Source organism: Hippopotamus amphibius, chromosome 1 (assembly GCF_030028045.1).
Source record: "Hippopotamus amphibius kiboko isolate mHipAmp2 chromosome 1, mHipAmp2.hap2, whole genome shotgun sequence".
Lineage (NCBI taxonomy): Eukaryota > Metazoa > Chordata > Mammalia > Artiodactyla > Hippopotamidae > Hippopotamus > Hippopotamus amphibius.
Genome location: NC_080186.1, coordinates 54,126,242 through 54,146,604, shown reverse-complemented (window position 1 = coordinate 54,146,604; position 20,363 = coordinate 54,126,242). Strand labels below are relative to the sequence as shown.

Below are 20,363 nucleotides of genomic sequence, written 5' to 3'. Positions count from 1 at the left end.
TTTTTCACCACCATAGTATTCTACACAGCATCACTTTTGACTAAAGAACTCACTTCACAGCAAATGAAGTATGGCAGTGGGCCCATGCTTACTGATTTCAGCTGTCCTCCTGTGCTCCCTATCATTCTTGAAGCAGCTGGCTTGATAGAATGGAGGAATGGCCTTTTGAAGACTTGGTTACAGTGCAGCTAGGTGGCAATGGCTTGTGGGATTGGGGCAGTGTCCTCCAGGAGGCTGTATGTGCTCTAAATCAATTTTTGATTAATGGTGCTATTTCTAACATAATTAGGATTCATGGGTCCAGAAATCAAGGTGTGGAAATGAGAGTGGCTCCACATATAATTACTCCTGGTGATCCACTAGCAAAATTTTTGCTTCCTCTCTCTGTAACTTTAGGATCTGCTGATCTAGAGGTCTTAGTTCCAAAGAGAAGAATGCTTCCACGTGGGGACACAATGATTCCATTGAACTGGAAGTTGGGACCACCTCCTTCTGGTCACTTTGTAAATCAACAGTCAGAGAAGGGGAATTATTGTTAGATTGAGCCTGGCTATTAAGGGGAAATTGGGTTGGTGCTATATAGTGTGAGTAAGGAGGAGTACATCTGGAATGCAGTACTCCCATGTCCTATGATTAAAGTCAATGGAAAACGCAATTTAAGCAGCACTGATACTGGCCAGGATTCTTCAGGAATGAAAGTTTGGACCACCTTACCAGATAAAGAACTATAAACAGCAGAGGTGTTTGCTGAGGGCAAAGGGAACATGAAATGGTTGTGGAAAGAGGTAGTTATAAATACTAGGTAGTTATAAATGACCAGTTATAGGAATGAGCACTGTAGTAGTTATGGTGTAAACATATTCATTTCCCCTTTTTATATGAATATTTATGTATATATTAACAAAGTATTTTTGTTTTTTCCCACTGTCTAATTCCCCTACCATTTTTTTAAAATTAATTTATTTGTTTTTCTTTATTGGCTGCATTGGGTCTTCATTGCACGGCTTTCTGTAGTTGCGAAGAGTGGAGGCTTCTCGTTGCGGAGTACGGGCTCTAGGCACGTGGGCTTCAGTAGTTGAAGAGCATGGGCTTATTAGTTGTGGCTCACGGGCTCTAGAGCGTAGGCTCAGTAGTTGGGTGCACAGGCTTAGTTGGTCTGCAGCATGTGGGATCTTCCCGGGCTAGGGCTCAAACTTGTGTCCCCTGCATTGGCAGGCAGATTTTTAACCACGGTGCTACCAGGGAAGCCCTCCCCTACCATTTAATATAAGACATGTTGATAACAGTTAACTTTATATCTCTATATTTAAGTTACAGGATACCAAGGGGGAGTTTGAATCAGTTTGAAGAAAAATGAACATCACCCAAAGATAAAACAAGAGACTTTGTACACGATTTTAGGGAGAGGGTTAGCATGTTTGCTGTATAGGGGATAGTTGTATATGTCAGGCATTAGCATGACTTTATTTTGTCTCAATAGGAATTAACTACGATTTAAAGAAATGCATATGAGTGCCAAGTTGACAAGGGGTGGACTGTAGTGTCTCTGCAGTGTGTCAGCTTGGTTAGGATGAACTCTGCTTCCTAGAATTTCCTTCTTTGTACTGCTCCACCTTGCCCTGTATCCTCTTTGGTTTCTCTTACCCCTGGACCAGGAATGTGTTTAGCTCCATGATGATGGGTGCTAGCATCTCCTGAAGGACACCCATTTCATCCAGGTTGGAGGCCCTGAGACCTGAAGTGAGCCCATCCTTGTGGGTTATAGCTTGTGCTCTTGGGTGTCAGCTTGTCCTTACCCCTCACATTTTATATCCATCATCCCCCTCAACAGACTTCCCTGTGGACTTCAAACTACAATACAGCATCATATACAAAGGCTGCTTAACCAGCTCCCATAATTGCATAAGGTCACATCCCTTTAACAGATTCCTTTATATATAGAAATACTTCCTAGTGGTCCTGTTTCTCTGATTGAACCATGAATGGTATGTCAGACTGTGTTACATAGAAGACAATATCTAAATCTAACGGGGAAAATAAGTTTAGGCCATCAGCTGGTGAGATACCACTGCAAAAAATAAATCTAAATCTGTGTTTATGCTAATCAAGGACTTTGTCGTTTTGTTGCTTACTATTTTGCATTAGTTTCTTTGGTCATTGAATAGTTATTCTCTGTCCATGAGACAAACAAATGGCCCAGCTGTAATTCAGTTCAATAGAAGTGAATTATTATTAGTGGATTTTTAAAAGACCTTTATGGTTCAAAATATACGTTTTATTTTTTGAAATTATGTATAACATAGGTACTATTATTTCCACTTTATATATGAGAAAAGAGAAGTAGAGAGGTAAATGCTCTATTTAAGTTCACAGTGTCAGTAAATTACAAAGCCAGGTCTTAAAACCAATTGCTGCCATTCTAAAGGTAACATAATAGATGCTCAACATGTGCAAAGATTTTTTTTTTTTAGAAAATATGGGCCTTGACTTCAAGGAACTCACAGATTGACGGAAGAATAGGCACTTAACTATGCAAAATACAAGTTAGACTATGATGAATACTAACATTAAGTACGATGTAAGTCTTTTTTACCTTTGTAGCACCAGCCTTAGGGCAGTGCCTAGCACATGTTAGGCATTCAGTATATATTTATAGGTAAATAAGTGAGTGAATAAGTATAACTTATAATTCAGGTATATACACAGAATCACAGAATTTAAAACAATTGATTCTGATTGGAAGGATAAGAGAAATGATGTGAGATGAACCTGAAGATAGAGGACAATTTCAAAATAAAAAAGTGACTTTTAAAATGTGATCAGGGACCTGGAGACTGGGCAGTGCCAATATTCTGTTGTAACTGGGATAGTGAGAGAAGATAAGTGTGGGGAGAGGCTAAGTCCAGATTGGGAGGGATCTTAACTGACTGTCTCAAGAAGTTTGATTTTTTTTTAAGTGGTAAGTGAGTATAATCGAAGGATAAGCTCTTCATACTATGCCTCTCCCTCTCCTACAATATTTTATTTTGATTTTATAGCTCTAATCAGTTCCTTGTAAGCTTCATGAATGCTTGGGTCTTCCTTTCAAGACAGATACAATGATGAACAGCAGAACAACCAGACACTCTGTTTGATCAATAGCCTTTTGGCATCATGGTGATTAAAATAAAAATTTGAAATTTTGTCTTTGTGGATATTCAAATTTTAAGAAACCTTAATTTAATATATTCTTCATATTTTGTTATAGAAATAAATTTTGATTTATTAATAAAAATAGAATATTTTTATTTTTTTTTAATTAAAATTTGAAATATGTTACTGAGAAAAAAATGAAAGAAAGATTGAACCATCTTATTAAGTCTTCTCTGGCTCTAATTCAGTTCAACTGCATGTTTCATGGAAGGCACCTTATTCCATCAATAATACCCCTAACACTGTTATATAACAAGGGGGATAAGAAAGTGCTGCATTGGACTACATATGGAGAATTTTTTTTTTAATCTTAATATGAGGGACTTTGAGCTTTTTCTCCTTCTTGCTCACTATGCAGCAATTCAGTAAGAAGTGGCTGCTCGCTCCTGCCAAGTACAAAACATTGCTTTTGGAGGAAGAGAGAGAGCAGGGTTGAGGAGTTAGTAGAAGAGAGAAAGGTTTTAGAAAAGTTAGGACTTCTAATTACTTGAACTATTTCGAAACAAGATTAAATTTTTCTGTTTCAAAATGTTTTAAGCCTTTTTGTAAAAAAAGCAAATTATGAATACTTTTTAAATATAGAAAAATTAAAACAAAAATAGGTATGAGTCATATCACTAGGGTAAAACTAAAGTTGTATATATATTATGCTATTAGTCCTAAGGCCAAAAGATAATTGAAGGCCTATTTAATTAACACAATACCATAAGAATTAAATAGTATGAGTCATAGTGTTTATTCAATATATGGTGTTAGGACAACAACCAGGAAGCTTGCTGGAAAAAATTTAAGTTGGATCTATACATCACATCCTGGTATGCCAGTATACATTCCAAATGGATCAGAGATTTGCAAGTAAAGAAAATGAAACCATTAAAACACTAGAATAAGCTCTGGGAGAATTAGCTTATAACCTCATCAGGGGAGTGGGGATACAAAATTTAGAAGCCATAAAGAATTTGGTTACATAAAAATGCAAAATTTCTATATAGTAAAAATTACCATAAGCAAAGTCAAAAGATGAATGACAATTCACATCATGCTCGTATTCTAATTTTTCTAATATAGAGAGTTCCTACAAGTTAATTTTTAAAAAATAGCTAAATGTAGGGTAAGATTAGATAGCTCACAAAGAAAATACAACTGCCTCTTAATTTGATGAACAAACCCACAACTTCATTTATTTAAGAGAAATGGACATTAAAATTACAGTGTTAGACCATTTTCTAGACCATTTTCTACACTGTAACCATTACAGTGTTAGACCCATTTTAGTATGGGGGAAAAAAGGAAATTTGTGCTATTTTAACAAGGATGTAGGGAATAAGTTCTCCTGTTCATTCCTGGGAAGGGTATAAATTAGCACAACTTTTGCTGTGTTTTTTCAAACTTTTTTGACTGACCCAGAGCAAGTTCTTTTTACATTATAACCCAGTGCACTCACACATGTAGAACTGAAACAAGTTTCAAAAAAGAATACTTACCATATTACATATGATGTTCTGATATTTTCTACTTTTCTCTTTTCTATCTCTTTCTTCTTTCTTGTTTTGTTTTCTAATGCTGATTGTAAGCCACTAAATATATTTCTCTAGGTTGCTAGGGGAGAAAACTACAGTTTGGAAAACAGCACTCCCTTGAATATATGTTGGCAATGTTTTGAATCCTCCTGGCGCCACACCTCATATCCTCTTGACCAATGTGTGTACTCCAGCCATTGCTGCAGCATCCAGCTGCACACAGGTGTAATCTGACAGCACTTTCCCTTGGCCACATCACACGTGTTTCTCACTTTCTTTCCTGGGGCTTCACTGCTACTCCACCCAGAGTACCTACAGCTATACAAGCCTGGAACTGAAAGGGAATTAATATCCCAGGGGACAAACCTTGACCAATGGGAGATGGGAACCATTGATTAAATGTTTCTCGGATCTTTCCCTTGGGTGAAAAATTCAAACTGTGTTCTCTGGGGCTCTTCAGAGGGCTCCCAGCAAGATTGATCCCCCGTTGCCTACAATAGCAAATGCTCTATCATTGCTTCTTAAACTTAAATGTATATATAAAACACTTCAGGATCAAGTATTCCCTGGCAGTCCAGTGGTTAGGATTCAGTGCTTCCACTGCAGGGGACACAGGGTTTGATCCCTGGTTGGGGAACTAAGATGCTATAATGGTGCAGCCAAAAAAAAAAAAAAATAGAAAAAAACCACACTTCAGGATCTTAGTTGAAGGTAGGTTCTGATTCGATAAGTCAGGAGTAGAGCCTGAGATTCTACATTTCTAACAAGCTCTAGGTGATGGGTGCTGTGGATCACACTGTGAGTAGCAAGGAGCTAGAAAACATACCTTTCCATTGGCTTTCCCTCCTTCCCTGTTTCACTCTCAAGTCCTCTTGGGATCACATGCATACAAGCCTATTTATCAGGCTCAGTTATTAGGCAGAACCGAGGATAAGACAAGTAGTATTGACCCAGCAATTTTATTTCTAGGAATTTATCCTATAGATATATTCATATATGTGTGAAATTATGTTATTTACAAGGTCATTCATTACAACATTGTAATAGCAAAAACTGGAAACAACATAAACATCTATAAGTAGAGGACTGGTTATATGACATATCTATATTATGAGCTATTCCATAGCTACTAAAACAATAATAAGGCTCTTTATATTGTGATAAGAAAAATATTCAAGGTGTATGCTAAGTATAAAAGGTAAAGTACAGAGTACTGTGCATATTAATGCCTCCATTTGAGTAAAATAAGGGTAAAATTACTTTTTTGTTAGTATATTGCATAATATAACTCTGGAAAAATACAAGAAATAAATAATATTGATTGGGACAAGGGAAAATAGGTGGCCAGGGATAGGAAGGAGCAGGAGACTTTTCTTAGCAATGCCTTTTATATATTTTTGAAATTTGAACCATGTATTAACTATTGAATTTAAAATTTTATGTTTGGTCTAGAAGTATATTACATTTTCTTCCTTCTTTGAACCTCAAGCTACTCTTAACATTTAGTGTTATTATATATTCAGATCAGTATGGAATAAGATCACATACCATCTGTTATCATTTATGTCCATATTTTAGTTTTCCAACAGATTTCAAGCTAAATTATGACAACTATACATCTGTATTTTTAAAAAGATATTACTGTCAGAGCACATAACGTTATGTATATAGTAAGCGCTTCGTAGTTACCCGCCAAGTTTATTTGAATACTCTAGATTTATCTCTAATACCAGAACAATCCCTATAGCAGAGTAAACTGGGCTTATTGCCTAAAACTCTTAATGACTGCGCATTTACTCAGGAAGTTACCAGAGGAGGAAAGGATAATGGTAACTTATAATAAATATGTAAAAAAATTTAAAAAGATGAATTATAGCAAAATATGATTTTTTACTCAAATAAAGCAGGGGAAGTATATAAAATATTTTGAAAGAATTCTTGGTAAATGGGTGAAATTTTTAAAGTTTTGATGTTCAAGGATTAAACTTGATTTAGCTTAGGAACTCACAGACTCTCAGTCTCTGATGACGCTCAGAGATCAACAAATGTTTGAGTGTCTACTACTACTTAGTTCTGTACTAGGCCCTGTGGATACAGTGGTGAGCCAAAACAGACATGGTTTCACATTCAGTAAACATACACCTTAGTGAGACAGATGGATATTAATCAAATAGTTATTTCAGGATTGAATAATTACAAATGAAGTAAGTGCTCTAAAGAGAAGGGACAGGTTCTCTGATGGCATGTGTAGAGGAATCTGAGTAGGTATAGAGATCAGGGAAGACTCAGTGCTTGAGGATTTCAGGCACTGTCACTTCCAGATTTACTAGTTATTTATTGCTGTGTTAACAAATTACCCCAAAACTAAGTTGCTTTAAACTAAAATTTATTCTCCGTGGATTGACTAGGTGATTCTTCTGCTTATCTTGCCTGAGCTCAGTCCTGTGGCTGCTTTCAGCTGGTGCCTAAGTTGGAGGCTGGGCCTCTCACTCCCTGTGGTCTTTCTTACCAGGCTTCTTTATGGCTTCATGGTCCCAGAACCAAGAGGATAAAGATAGAGGCTACAAGGCTACTTGAGGCCTAGGCTCTAAAACTTGCACAGTACCACTGCTTGTGCAAGCAATTGAATGGGCCAGTTTAGATTCAAGGGATGAAGAAACAGAGTCCACCTCTTGATGAATTGAGCTATAAAGAATTTGTGGCCATGTTTTTCAATCTACTGCAATCAATCAGTTAACTATTTCTTCAATTAATCGTTATTTCCTAAGGATTGTTTTAAGAATTAGAAATCAAACGTGATAAAATATAGTAATTTATAAGTTGCCATTTTTCCCTTTCCTTTAGAGCACATGGTATTTGTGAATTGTCATTCATTTTTCATAGAGATCAGTATTCGTGAACATTTTTTCCTATGGTGTAATAATGAATCACTATTAAATAAATAATATAAAAAGAAGAGTCTTACCTAATTAGAGAGGAAAAAGAAAGTCACTGGGGATTATAAGTAATTTTTAGCCTTTCTAAATTTGTAGTAAAGAACATCTATTTTATAGTCAGAAAAGAATTAAGGCTGTGTCAGTGAAGCCATGCAGTTACGAATGATGTCTGTAAGCACAAAAATTAGTTCAGTAGTGAAAAATCTCAGGGAAGTCAAGCTGTTCTTTGTAGTTATATTATAACTTTACTCTCATGTTTGTTTTAGCTATCTTTTAAAGATGATTTGTTTCCAGCTCAAAGTTTGCCCTTTTGGATAATTTTGAATGAATGAATAAATATGTAAAGATGATAACAAAGATATTAGCTACCTAGAATGTTGGTTTTTTGCAGGAAGCCTCACAAGAAAACAAAAGTATTTAATTTGCTTGGAAAGTTATTTTTATGAGCAGTAATCTAACTATTCTCCCCAATATTTTCAAAATTATAAGAATGATAAGAATGCTGCTTTTCTTCTGATGGAAAGTGACAGGCTAATCATCAGTTTACCCAGAGTGAAGTGGACAGAAACAGCACTGGCCATGGCATCTCAGCTCCAAGAAGAATGTATTGCATTTATTATAGAAAACTTCTCCAAGATCATTCAAAGTGAAAATTTTGCTCTTCTCTTACAGGTACTGCGTCTAAAATTATATCCTGTATTTAGTCCCATCTTTGTGTTCTGATTATAATTATGTAAGTTTTCAAATGCAGGTTGCCTTTGATTAAATTAGTATGACTTAAATTCCATAGCAGATGGTATGTTTGCATAGGATTTAGGGCAGTGATGGATAGGATTTTTGGCTCATAAGATAATGAAGGGAGGAGGGGACAGGTTGAGTGCCCTGGCAAGGCACGCTGTAACTCTGGCCAACTCCAGCCCTCAATCAGCATAAGCCATATTTTAGAAATTGAAGTCACAAAGATATTGTTTTGGTCAGTAATGCAGTTACGGTCCATGCAAAATTCTCTGTCTTACTGGGACCCACTTTCTCTAAATTTAGTTATTTAATAAAGAGCTTTTATAACTTATTTCTAGGCTCTGTTTTAGGACTATTTGGGCTCTTAAGAACAGTGTGTGTGTGTATGCAGCTATTTTAACAGAGGAAAGGGATTAGTATAACATTTATTATCATAATTATTGTTATTAACAGAGGAAATAAGATTTCTAATTGACTTCTTACAGTCAGTTATGATGAATGGTCTGCTGTTATGCTAAATGTTCACATTTCTTACACATTTACATATATTCCTATTAAATATCAATTTCTGTGTTTTATAGTCACAAGCAATGAGTAGCACATCTGATCTGTTGGACAAAATTTTAAAAGCAATTGAAGAAAACATTACCACTGAGAATAGTTGCTCTCTTCTTATGGCTCTGGACACGTTACTGAACTCTGACAGTACAAAGGAAATGGTATTGGATGTAATAAAGTTCATTAAAATGATAGAATATTTAAACTGTCCTAAGATTTTTAAATACATATGCATTTTAAATGTTGCATGGTTCTTTGAAACTAAGTGTTTGATACCTGGGGGTTGGTTATAGTCTCTACTTTTGTGTATATTTGGAATTTTTCATAATACACAATTTTAAAAATTTCATTTACCTCCAAATGGACTTATAAAAGTTTAGAATTTGGAATTTTGGCTGGCTAATTCTAAACATAGTTTGGTACTTAGCAATATTAATTGGTACAGCATAACTTTAGTATTTCTCACCAGTCATTACATTAAATTTTCTAAATATGAAACTCAAAGAATTTTAAGGACTGTTTTAGAATTTTAATCAGTCTTTATTTTATAATATTTTCTTAATTCCTTTTTGTCTTAAAAAAATCATTTAAAATTGGATTGACTGAGAAAAAGCAAAATTAAAATATATCTTATTTTTAAATACAATTAATCAATGGTAATTAATAAGCTAATTGCAAATTATTGACATTTTGTATTTGTTCAACAAGAATGACAAAAAATTTCATCATATTTATTATTACTGCATAGAGTATTTGACCTTGTAATGTCATAGTTGATTTGAAAAGGCTGTGGAAGGTATTTACGTAAAGGCCATTGGTGGTTTAAAACAGTGTTTGGTTAAAAGGATAAGGCTGAAAGGATACGATTTATGTTCACTATAAAATTCTGTTGTTGAAGAGCAAGCCTTCATAAGTAACTTGTACCCGACGATCTTAAAAATCTAAGTGATGACATCATTGATCTAGCTTAGGAGTAAGTAGATTCGGAAAGGAATAATGACTGGTTGCTATGACAATGTGGCTCTCACCAGCTGCTGATTTGTTGCTTGAACACAGGGTTTTACGTGCAAGATCCAGGCTCTGCGTGATAAGCTGTGGATCTTCCTGATTCAGTCTTTCTATGCTGTTCGTCACACAGAAAGCTGGAAGCTGATGAGCACAGATGATCAACAGAAAATCCAAGCAGGTATGTTAGCCTTGAGATTTTTTTATTCTTATAATTGAAACAAGAGATATTTTAAAGGAATTCTAATAAGTGGTAGGATTAACGTTTGTTTGCTTCTGTTCAATAATAGCTTGCTAAGTGAAACTAGTGATAGTATGTTTAGGCAGTTTTAATAAATCATGCTTTTCTGTTCTTAGAAATTATATATACATATATAATTCTACTTTATGTTAGCAACAATGTTCTAGCCAAATTTGCTTAAAAGCATTCTTGTAGAGGGATTAGGAAGTATAAGAAAATCTAACCCATATAGAACAGATTACCAAACATACTTTCTCTCCCTTTTAAAATATATTTTTCCATAAAGCTTTTCCATCTTTTGTATAAGATACCCTTTCTTGTGGTTTTGCCTAGATTAGATGGCTTTATTCCACGATCGATTGGTTCAGTGATATGATGTGTGCTATTGCGGAATGTCCCTCAGGAGCCACACAGTGGTCTTTGACATTTCATGGGTACCATTTGAAATATTAGCATTAAAAAAAAGATGTATACTGCTCAGAAAGTGTATTTGTTTCAAAAATGTTAAAATAAAAAATTGAGGGTGTGGAACTAAAAATGGCTTCATGACTATTTTTGGGTTAAAGCAGGTACCTTAGGAAAAATATTGACAGATTCAGTAAGTATACTTTTAAAAACATTTTTAGTTAAGAGACTGTATTTTATGAAGCAAACATTTCTGTACTGTAAAACATGGAGACCATCTGTGATATACTATATTCTTGATAGTACGTGGATATGTTAAATTCTTTGATGGTTTAGTCAGAATATGATTTGCTCTGTCTTGCGTTAGGAGCATAATTCTATAGTGTAGCTAGATGTGATCTCAAGAACACTTTTCAAAGAAATTCCAACAAAATAATAAAACAGCAAAATACATGGAACAACAAAAGTCATGAGAAGGTCTTTAGCAATTGGAATTTTTTTTCCTTGTGACTATTTCTGTACTGATTTTTAGATGACAGTTCATCTGTACTATACAGTGTGAAAAAATAAGATCAACATTCCATGAGTAGGTGTCATTCAACTCTCTTCTGATTGGGAGTAAACTTTGTTTTTATCTGTTTTTTAGAGGATTTCATAGTTAAGTTGGGTCCCAAAGAGTGTTCTTTATCTTAATTCTTCAAAGTGCTAATTTAAAATACATGTAAATACATATGTATATACATATATCTAAAACAAAATATTATTGGTATTCCGACTAATTGTCAAAAAGAACTTTTCAATCTATTACATCCATATAAAAATAATTTCTAAAATCTTGAATATGTTGAATTTTAGTGAATCCTGACATGCATAATTATGCATTGGGGAAGTCCCAGATAAAGGATTAATTCTGGGTTGTCTTTGTTATAACATTTCTTATGTTCTAGTTTGAGTTACTGATCTTTGGGAGAAATCTTATATATTAATTTCTACCTGTATATTTTTGTGCAGTCATTTGTTAGCCACAAACCAATCCTTGTAATGCCATTTCTAGGATCCTGCTTTGTCTTATAACATAGTTCCTATAGAATAGATATAGTAGAAGGTGCATGGTAGAGTTACAGATAATTTAATGTATTTTTCATCAGCTGTTTTAATAAAAATAAATTTTGGAAATTATATATATAGCTCTTCAAAATATATTTTAAAGCTACACAACCTTCAAAGGGAAGAAATACATTAGCTAAACTATACTTATGGTTCTCATACCATTATTCCTATATATTTCCCTGACGTCATTTAAATTCTTATTTGAAGAACATAGACTGAGTTCCCCAATAATTCCCATATAAACCTTAATCTATAAAATGAATTTTTTATGTAATTCTAAAAATAATGATATAGGTTTAAGGATTGTCTCTTGCTTTATTTTCAATAAAACATTATCTTTTTTTCTGTTTAATCCTTCCTCATGACACACCTGCAAAATCAGAAATTTTTTAACAGAGTATTTTAATATTTTTTAGGATAGAAATTTTCTCAAATTTAATATGAGACAAATAGGACAAATATTACATTTGTCATAATCGGTAATTTTTTGAAATTTGGAAAACTAGCTAAAAGGAAGTTATCTCTATAATTTCACAGCTTGAGAAAATTCAAGGTTTTTACGAATGTATAAATCTCTGTGAGACTGTATGTTTCTCATTTATTAATTTTAATTACATAAAATACACAGGGATAAGAAAATAAGATTCAAAATGAAGCTCTTTAAGAAAAATTCTAAAATAGGGAATTATTTATGTGTACTAGATTGGTTTCAGCTTTTTTAAAGTTATTTCCATCAAAATATAACCTTTTTCTGCTCATATACTATTTTCCCTCTACTTCTATGGTAATAATAGTGCTTCCTATAAAAATAAATTGCTTTTTTTTTCTACAGCTGCATTTGACAAAGGTGATGACCGAAGACTTGGCAAAAAGCCTATATTCAGTAGCTCTCAGGTAAACTTTTACAATTTTACAGGCCCAGATGAAAAAAGATACCAAATAATTTAAATTTTATTATTTTATATTTCAGCATAAGTTTTCAAAAATCTATTCTTTCATTAACTAAAGCTGTTTCTAGATGGAAGTAATTTTGAGTCTTTTTTTAATCAAGTGAACATTTTGTAAATTTTTAAATGATATGCATTTTTTATATCCAGCTGGCGTGGGAAGTGAAATATTGTCTACCTTTTTTATTTCCTTGAACACCTTTTTGGCAACTAGCATATTGGAACTATTCCAGAGAAGAAATTGCCTAGAATTCTAGATCTAATTCCATGTCTATTTTTCTAATTAGCCCACTTCTTACAAAAGAAGATTTTAGTTGTCCCAGTTTTCTCTATACTAAGATTTTAATCCACATAATATATTTTTGGTGTGAAAAAGGCAATTAATACCATGAGTAGAGTTGAGTTCACTTTAAAAGTTACTTGGTGTACTTATATGAGGTAACTAAAACAGTCAAACTCTTAAAAACAAAGTAGAGTGGTGGCTGTCAGGTACTGGGGAGACAAGGAAAAGGGGAATAATTGTTCAACGGGGACAGAGTTTCAGTTTTGCAAAAAAAAAGGTTTAGAGATCAGTTGCACAAGTCGCATATAGTCAACCTGACTGTACTGCCCACTTAAAAATCTTAAGATGGTAAATTTAATGTTATTTGTTTTTTAGCACACACACACACACACACACACACACACACACACACAAGTTACTTGGTATATTCATTATAACATGAAATACATTCTTCTTACCCTAAAATGTTATTAATGATGGTTAGATTTCCAATCTAGCTAACTTACAAATGGTCACTTAATAATATATTTGAAGTATAAAATTATACTAACCTAGACATGCATTACAATGATATGGAGACATACAACTGAGAGTTCCAGTTTGGAATGCAAATAATATATTGCCCTTGCAAGAGTGGAACAGGGAATCTTTTCTTCCTTATCAGCCAGTAGATATGAACTCACACAACTCCAAGCCACAACCAAGAGCTCACATGACTTGAGGCAGAGGTCACACTCTACATGTCTTGGGTGAGAAACTGTGGCACGCTGGAGCTTTTTGCTAGTAAACCTCCTAGGACTATTTCCCTAAGTGTGTTCCACAATATACTAGCTCCATCATATGTTCCACCTAAGAACATCTAGCCTCAACTGAGTTTGAGAATTGCTACACACCATAGCTCCTCTTAGAAACTGACGATGCACATCAGCACCTAAAAGCTCTGAGAAACACTAAGTAAAGAACACTTTTGAATTTTGTTTTCCCCCAAATTTCCTCAAATGTTATAACCATGAACACCACTAGACCCCACCCCCAACCCGTTTTAAGCATGGTATACAGTTCCACAGAACACATGTTAGGAAATGGCACCTTAGAACATTTTTTTCTGTATACTATGTTCCCTTTCACCCTGTGTGTTTGTGTGTGTGTGTGTGTGTGTGTTTTAAGGCCACCAGGATTTAGCCTACCTGCCTTCCTTTCCCCTGTTCTATCTACTAAGTGCTAACAACCTGGCTTTTCCTCCTTCCTTGCCTTATAGCAAAACAGAACAAAAATCTCATTGTCCTTCCTTAGTTCCTGACTTTCAGGTTGTCCAAGGGTTTATACTGTTAACCCCAATGGGACAGAAACAGGTTAATATGTTTCCCTCAGAAAAGCAGTGGTGTTCTGAAATGGGTGCTGGACATAAAATCAGAAGAGTTCAGATCTTGACTTTATTATCTGTGTCACCTGTGAGTCTTAGTTTGCTTATCTGTAGAATGGAGTAGTAAAACCTAGCCGGATTATTGTGAAAATTAAGTGAGATAATTTATGTACAATTATCTATTATGTAGTAAGTGCCCAATAAGTATGGTATGAATAAATTGTCTTCCAAAAAGAGATGAGATCTTTTGGAGGTGGGAGAAAGTTAATGAGATAAGATAGAAATGTTCAAGAAGAGTGCTGATGCCAAAATACTTAAGACTAAAATTATACGATGTCTGGGATTTGCTTCAAAATAAAATGGTGGTAGTTATATATGAAACAGAATTGGCCAAGAGGTGATAGTTGTTGAAGCTGGGTAGTAGGTACATGGGGATTCATTATACTGTTCTGTCTTCTTTATGTTTAAATTTCTCTATAATAAACAGTTAAACAAAATAATACAACAAAAAGGAATAGTACTAGACCTGAAAGTGTGTCTGAGGAAGGCTTTAGAGGGTTACTCTTTTTTTCTTTATCTTTGTCAGTAGCATGGGGTGACCATTCCCAATTGGTCTGTTGTATATAAGAAACATACATAAACTTTGTAGGTCTAAGTGATGGATTGCCTAAAAATATATATACATTGTATCCTCACCATGCTATACTATGTTAATGTGAAATTTCTAAAGGAGTTTAGTTATCCCATGTACTACATAGATCTCACCCATAGCATGATGCTTTAAAGTAGATAGATTCAAGGATAGAGTAAATTAAGAAGCATTAGTTTTAAGGGTAGGAAGAGGTCTAACATCAGAATCTTCCTGATTTTAAGTTTTAAAAATAGAGAAATGTTATTTTTTGAGCTAAGATTTCAAGAAAACAAAAAATGAGGACCTAGCCTATTTGAACTTTGTAAGTATTACGTTGAATCCTAGTACACTGCACTGAATGTGACCAGTCTCCACCCCTAGACATGAATAATCTGAGGCCCAGATATATTAGTAATGATTTCTCAAACATCCCAGCTTCTATTCTTCAGTTAAAAGCAAAGCTACAACAAGAATCTAATGATTCCTTTATTACTATACCTTGCTTTTTGCTAAGCTTAACAAGGTTGTTGTTATTTTTTATGTATATACATATGTACGTGTGAATATAAATATACACATACTTACATGTTATTTTTACCTTAGACAAATTTTAATTGTAATTAGAAGCTTTCTATATTTAGAAATAACTAGACCTTAAACTGTATATCAACCTATGCTCAGGTTTGATAACATTTTCTTGAGTATCCAGTACGTGATGGGCAGGTGCTAAGAGATACAAAGATGAAGATAACACAGGCCCTGCCTCATACTTCTGCCATCTCATACAGCCTTCCAAAGGGGGTGGGTGGAGTATTTACATTAAAAACAGCAATATATTCTTAAAATGTTATTCCTACCAGTCTTTAAAATTTTGTTATTCCCTTCCATACAAGGTTGGTTGTAATCAAAATGATAAAGTAGGTGCATTGTCTTTAGTGCCCTTCTGTTTTCCCATTTTTATCTATTTTACCTGTTTTTAGGACCTCTTTTCCTTTCTCTAGACAACCAAATACTTATTACTATGGTGGTTTGTTTGGTTTTTTTGCTTTTTTGTTTTTTTTTTCCCCCTAAAACCAGACTTTTCAGGGACTTCCCCAGCAGTCCAGTGGTTAAGACTCCGTGCTTCCAGTGCAGAAGGCATGGGTTCGGTTTGATCCCTGGTCAGGGAATAAGATCCCACATGCCACATGGTGCAGCCTGAAAAAAAAAAGAAACCTTTTCAGATGTAATGTGTTGTTTCTCAGGGGCATCCCCCCTGGCCCTTCCCTCCAGGGGATTAAATATTTAGTGATAAAATTTCTGGCATTTGGGACAGGATTAAGAGAGAATTTTTGGTGAAAAGCATTATAATGTCCCTCAAAGTTTACCATATAGATGACTACCTGGCCTAAAGCAGTAAATCTTGAACTCAAGTCCTAGTTCAATCCCTTATCAGCATATGGCCTTGGGTAAATTACATACCTGCTTTAATCCCCAGTTTCCTGTCTAAGAAGTGGAGACAGCAACAGGAGCTATCTCATAGAATTATTGTGAGGATTAAGTGAGACGATACATGAAAAGCATTTTAGCACAGAACCTGGGAGTGGGCCCTCAAAACATGTTGGATATTGCTGTCATTCACCCACGGCATCCTGACACTGTTAAGTATTAATCTCTACCATAACTTCATAAAGTTAAATAGTATGCCTTTTAAAGTAGAATGCCCAGTTAATTTTGTATGTTGTATTTCAGATTTGATTAAGGTAATGTGATCAAAGACACATTCAAATGATCCAAGATAATTCAAGTTTTAAGTGACCCTAAATCATAACCTGAATTTTGCTGCTTTTTCCTTTTTGAAAAACTGGCTATTGAAACATCAAGTATTATGTGTCAAAGACTTCAGTCAAGTTAAGGAGTACTTTTTTCTTCTTTGTAGCAAAGGAGACAAGTGTCTGACCCTGGTGCTATAAAAAACAAATCTTGGAGAGGAAGTAACAAGGAGTATTGGAGTTATCCCTCTACTAATCAAAAGATGAAATCTGATGGATTAGGAGCATCTGGACATTCATCAAGTACTAATAGAAATTCTATAAATAAAACTTTGAAGCATGATGATTTAAAGGAAAAGGATGGTACAAAAACAGCATCCAAGAGTACAAAAGAATTTAAAGCTGTGGGAAAAAATGCTTCTGGAAAGCCCAAAGCTACAATAAAGCCCAAAACAGAAAATGGTGATAATGCAAAGTCAGCAAACATGTCACCTAGACAAGCTGTGGAAACAGCAGCAGCAGCAGCAGCAGCAAATGGACAGAAAAATTCAGTAAATGGAAAAGGAGTGAGAAATCAGGAAGGGCAAATTGCAGGTGCCAGACCCAAGGTACTCACTGGAAACTTAAATGTGCAAGTCAAAGCAAAGCCTCTGAAGAAAGTGACAGGCAAAGATTCTCCATGCCTCGAGATTGCAGGGCCCTCCAGCAGATCTACAAATTCAAGTATGGAATTATTGATTTCCACTGACTGTCTGGATGAACCAAAAGAAAATGGGTCAGTAAAAGAGAAGCCTTATGGTCATAAACTTTCCCTTTGTGACTCTCCAGGACCGACTGTGAAAAACAGTGTAGAAAGTATCAAAACTTCCACTGTAGGTGGGTTTTAGCACTCTAATTTTTATTTTATTTTTTCTTTTATATGCATTTTTATTGGAGTATAATTGCTTTACAGTGTTGTGTTAGTTTCTGCTGTACAACAAAGTGAATCAGTTATATTTATACATATATCCCCATATCTCCTCCCTCTTGAGCCTCCCTCCCACCCTCCCTATCCCACGCCTCTAGGTGGTCACAGAGGACAGAGCTTATCTCCCTGTGTATGCAGCAGCTTCCCACTAGCCATCTATTTTACATTTGGTAGTGTATATGTCAATGCTACTCTCTCACTACGTCCCAGCCTCCCCATCTACACCCACCCCACCCCCACCCCGTATTCTCTAGTCTGTTCTCTATGTCTGCGTCTTTATTCCTGCTCTGCCACTATGTTCATCAGAACCATTTTTCTAGATTCCATATATATGCGTTAGCATACAGTATTTGTTTTTCTCTTTCTGACTTACTTCATTCAGTATGACAGTCTCTAGGTCCATCCACCTCACTACAAATAACTCAGTTTAATTCCTTTTTATGGCTGAGTAATAGTCCATTGTATATATGTAGCACTCTAATTTTTAATAGCTCTTGAGGAGCTTTTTAGGAACAAAGTTCTTAGAAAAAAATGAACCTATGTTTGGACTTTTATTTAGTTTCAAATGCCAAAAAGATTTTAGTATATATTCATGCAAACTGAGGAAAACAGTTTTTCTCTCCCTAACATTTAATTTTGTATATAGTGTATGACCAGTGAATTTATACACAATTATTACATATTTACTGTTCAATCACATGACTCACTCTTCTTAATTTACAGCAATAAAATCTCGACCTGTTTCAAAGGTTACCAATGGGAGTTCTAATAAAAAAAGCATTCATGAACAAGAAACTAATATAAATAACAGGTAAATCTTCATTCATTGTTTTACCTAGACATTAGCTTTCTCTGGAAGTTAATTATATTCTAACTTCTAGCTAAATATTGTTAAAATATCTTTCCTCTGTTAGAAAATTTAGTATATTTACATAGTGATATTTTAAAACTTTTCTTATTTATTATGCAAAAATGATTGATGCAAAACGATAGAAGAATAATTTATACTTGTGGCACCTTATTATGCATTCATTGCTTTCCCATAGTTGAGCTACAGTTTTATAAACTTAAACACTTCTGAACCTACGGTGTTTTCTATTTTCAGAAAAGAGATATATTTTTTACTTCTTTGAGAAAAAATATTTTTCTTTTCTTTGTTTTTTTGTCTTTTTTTTTTTTAACTGAAGTATAGTTGATTTACAGTGTTGAGAAAAAATATTTCATGTATGGGTATTTTAAAAAATTATGTTTTGGAATCTCAGTGTAATGCTCAACACAAATAATTTTTCTTAGTGTGCTAAAGAAAGTCACCAGCAAAGGATACAGTGATCCAGTAGCACAGGCAACTGTAAAGAAAAGAGGAAGTGGCAGTGGATGTGCTGCAGCTCCGCAGAGGACAAAGAATGCCGCAGTTAATCCTGCTAAAACCCAAGGTAAAGCTGAAATGCTCCTAGGTATTACTTCCTTGTTTAAGTTGAATAAGCAGAACTCTGATTCTGAAACTTTAGCAGCAAATAAGCAAAATATAACATGGTTTCACTCATTTTACATTCATTTAATACTTTAGAGATGAGATTTTATTCTTCTACTTTTCAGACGAATATTTTTGTATTTTGTGTGACTAGTTATTTTCTTTTGTGAAAAAAATTATTAAGGGAGTCACTAGGTTATCTGCATTTCTGGTCTTTATATTATGCCTGTGTTTCTTCAAAGTTTCATTGACAACTATTAAGAATTCTATCTGCAACAGCAACACTACAGAGCTCTTTAAAAAGTAATGGTACAACCTAGAGAGCTGTAATACGTAGAGAGGAAGAATTTAGAATTTTCCCCCTGGACTCTGTGCTATGCCTGTTGTTTTTCCATGTTCTAAGAAACAGAAGAATACTGATCAGATTGCTAATATAATAACTGATTTTAAAAATTATTTTGCTTTATGCATTAAGCATTCACATGTGTAAGAGCAGTTTGTAAAATGCTGAAAACTGTTTTGAGGTAGGTAATGAATTAATACTGAAAGTAAATTTAAAAATAAGCCAGAGAAAAATTATTCATGTTCTAGTAACAGCTAAAAATTAAACATTTTAAAAGATTTGGTAATTCTTTTTGACAGATTTAAGTGCTCGAAATATCATCTCTAGGACTTCAACCATTATAAACAAATGAATTCCCCAAATTAATCCTCTTTCCTTCCAGTTACCAGCTTTAGTTTCAGCTGCAGATCCAATTGTTAACCCTAATGAGCTACAATAATAGTAATCTGGTTATGAGAAATAAATTAGTTTTGTTACTGTTTGAGGAAAAAAATTGCAACAATTTCAACATTTCTGTTTTGTGTTTAGCTTGATTCTCCTTTTCAGCTGTGTGAAACAGTCTGTTTTTCCTCCCAGAACTTCAAAGGAAAGAAAGACCCTTACTGCTCTTTTGGCATAAGAAAATCAGATTTTTCTACCCCCATATATTTATGTAAATCCAATTCTGGCATAAAGATCAATGCTCTTTACAAGTTGAGGAATAGAGATCCTATTTTAATAATTTTACTTAAGATATTAGAATACGTCCTCTGTATTTTGTAATAAAAATTTTTATTTTATCATGTCACTAACTCCTAATTTGTTAAATTGTCTGTTTGATCATATGTTACCATTTCGTTGTTACCTATTTTATTTCTTCTAAAGGGATTTAAAAACAAATATTGAATTTCACTCACAAACTG

At 34.2% G+C, this 20,363-nt stretch overlaps 1 protein-coding gene across 1 annotated transcript in view; it reads left to right on the top strand.

Annotated features, from left to right (window-relative positions):
* BTBD8 (BTB domain containing 8) overlaps positions 1–20,363 on the top strand; it is an 82,096-nt gene that overhangs the window by 57,196 nt on the left and 4,537 nt on the right. The window contains exons 10-16 of the mRNA XM_057713088.1: positions 8,138–8,320; positions 8,968–9,105; positions 10,001–10,130; positions 12,538–12,599; positions 16,848–17,556; positions 18,371–18,458; positions 18,941–19,080. Of these exons, the coding sequence (XP_057569071.1) occupies positions 8,138–8,320; positions 8,968–9,105; positions 10,001–10,130; positions 12,538–12,599; positions 16,848–17,556; positions 18,371–18,458; positions 18,941–19,080 (1,450 nt within the window). The remainder of the gene's footprint in view (positions 1–8,137; positions 8,321–8,967; positions 9,106–10,000; positions 10,131–12,537; positions 12,600–16,847; positions 17,557–18,370; positions 18,459–18,940; positions 19,081–20,363) is intronic.